General features: G+C 49.7%; 2 protein-coding genes across 2 annotated transcripts; both read left to right on the top strand.

The window, feature by feature from the left end:
• Window positions 1-28: 28 nt before the first annotated feature.
• On the top strand, window positions 29-438 carry Pmar_PMAR027076 (high mobility group protein, putative; the record flags this gene model as incomplete). The annotated part of the gene is made up of 3 exons (XM_002785320.1): window positions 29-141; window positions 192-300; window positions 349-438. 3 exons carry the CDS (start codon window positions 29-31, stop codon window positions 436-438), a joined length of 312 nt encoding a protein of 103 aa, XP_002785366.1.
• A 1,443-nt stretch (window positions 439-1,881) lies between these two features.
• Window positions 1,882-2,189, top strand: Pmar_PMAR027075 (hypothetical protein; the record flags this gene model as incomplete). Its single annotated transcript, XM_002785319.1, has 1 exon — window positions 1,882-2,189. A coding segment is annotated over one exon (308 nt), but the record flags the coding sequence as incomplete, so codon positions are not given.
• Between the last annotated feature and the right edge of the window lie 64 nt (window positions 2,190-2,253).

Raw genomic sequence — 2,253 nt, 5'->3', positions numbered from 1 at the left:
TTCTTAGTGCTTAGTTCGCTTTTGACTTATGGTTGCCGCGAATAAGACTTCCCCTAAGAAGTCAACACCAACTAAGGTGAAGAAGGCGTCCAAGAGTAAGAAGGACGATGGCAAACCGAAGATCAAGAGAGGTCTGAGCGCGTAAGGCGAGTGTTCTATACTACTCCGTTTGAGATCGCTTTCAACCTCAGATACTTTTTCTTCATGCAGAAGAATAGGGAGAGGATAATGAAAGAGACCGGCCTCCAGAGTAAGGATATTGGCGAGCTCGGGAGGAAGATGGGAGAGGCCTGGAAGGCAGTAAGTTGAAGCTTGTTGGGTCCGCTTGTGATGGTTGTCCTTGCGTAGTTGGGTGAGAAGGAGAAGGCGCCGTATGAGAAGTTAGCCGCTGACGATAAGAAACGTTACGAGCGTGAGAAGAAGGCCGCCGGCCTGTAAATTTTGTCAAGTATTGCGTTGCAGCAAACATTATGTAATCTGCTTCTGTCGTACGTACCTATCTCGGTCTAGTGCCTGAGATGTGATTAATGAGCAGTTACAATTGGCCCATGTCTTGTGTTCTACTGTGGGTGATCAGGTCGGTGATTATGTGGTGATAGCGATTGTAGTAGAGATTAGTAAGTACCTTCATATTTCACACTAGATAGATGTTGTAATCCACGAGCGACGTTTGCATGCTATACTCCACATAGTAAATACTTTCCTTGTTGCACATGCCTCAACTCGGATACAATCCATGACTTTGAGCCTTTCATGATGCAAGTGTTAGGAGTGTAATCGATGTGAGACTTTGTTCGTTACCTGTGTTGCAAGATATATGAGGGTTAAAGTTGGGTAGGCCTGCAGCAATTAGTAGTTCGCGGTTTGAGGTGAAGACGAGGCAGATAAAATGATCAATCGTGCAATTAAGGAGCCCCAGTGGGGAAATGAATGTTTGTTTAGAGCGACGTGTATTAGATTTGTACACAACAAAGTATGTTCGAAGAAAAGTGTATTTCATGGAATGTGGTAATGGAAACTATCAATCAAATCTACACGTGTTGAAGGCTACTATTAGGAAATGTGAACTGCCCGGTGTTATCCGGGCAGTTCGCTTTATCACGGAAGTGTCGACAGACCTTGCGGAAGCTGCTAGATCTTCACGGACTCTCAAACGGTGCTCAAGGTCGCAAGCCGTTCAATCAGCTGCGACTTGATGGCATGCAGTCAGTGCCATACACAGTGGTAGGCAAATCGGGTATTCGCCGTGAAGCCCAGGTTCAATGGCTTCCCAGGAAGGCCCATGTGTCCCTTATTAGCCACGTGATTACTCCTAGAGTAGTAGGGCCTCGAATAACCGAAAATACAGACCACGGCACTGCATGCATAGACGCAAGTGCCCCCCCGACCGTAATCTGATGTATGCTTTGTATCCTTAACGGCGTCAAGACTGCGCTCGCGACGGTTCAAGACGTCTAATCAGCAGATGGCGTGAAACCAGCACCTTTCGAGTAGATGAACGTGTCTATGGACTTACTCGCTATAAAGGAAAGTTTCAATCGATGATGCGCTTGCGTTCAGTTCCCCTCCGTAGTGAACTGCGCGCGCCCATCCAATCGATTACAACTGCACCATGTCGAAAAGGGAAAGGTAGTGAGGGTCGGACACTATCGCCCATAGGGGCCGATCAGGGACTCGCTTGTCGTCTAGATCTTTACTCTGACCGGTTCTGGCGGTTGGCTTCTAGCGTGGTCGAGTTTGTGCCGAAAGAAACGACAATGGTCGTATAGAATCCCTTTTCTGTGTCTCAGGCCTGAGGATAGCAAGACCGACACTGCGGCTGTGCCTAAGCCTGCTTGGGTAGGCCCTCCTCTGTAATTGGTCGGGGTACTCCTGTTCTAGGTGGATGAGGATGACGACGCGTCCACCTCGACGGCCGAGGTGGACCTGACCAGCCACAATCGTCTCAAGAAGCTCCGCTCTAGTCGCGACGAGAAGAAGATTTCCGTCCGGGAATACGAGTCCAGACTTCGAGACAGATTTACTCAAATGAGTGGCCGACAGAACTGGGCAGAGACCAAGCCTGGGGAGGAGGACGAGACGGTTGACTCTGAAGATGAGTTCATCCCTAGTCTTAATAAGGCCGCGGACCCGTCCAAGCTGGGGATCAGACGGGTCGCCAATGTCTCTGCTGGTCGAGGGCCGGCCGGGTATAGCCCTGTGACGGTCCTGGCTTGGCATCCCCAGGGAGGACCTGCTGTTATCAGCCCATCG

The sequence above is a fragment of the Perkinsus marinus genome (assembly GCF_000006405.1).
Source record: "Perkinsus marinus ATCC 50983 genomic scaffold scf_1104296933104, whole genome shotgun sequence".
NCBI classification, from domain to species: Eukaryota; Perkinsozoa; order Perkinsida; family Perkinsidae; genus Perkinsus; species Perkinsus marinus.
Note: the sequence above shows the minus strand (reverse complement) of the source record. Positions and strands in the feature narration are given on the sequence as shown.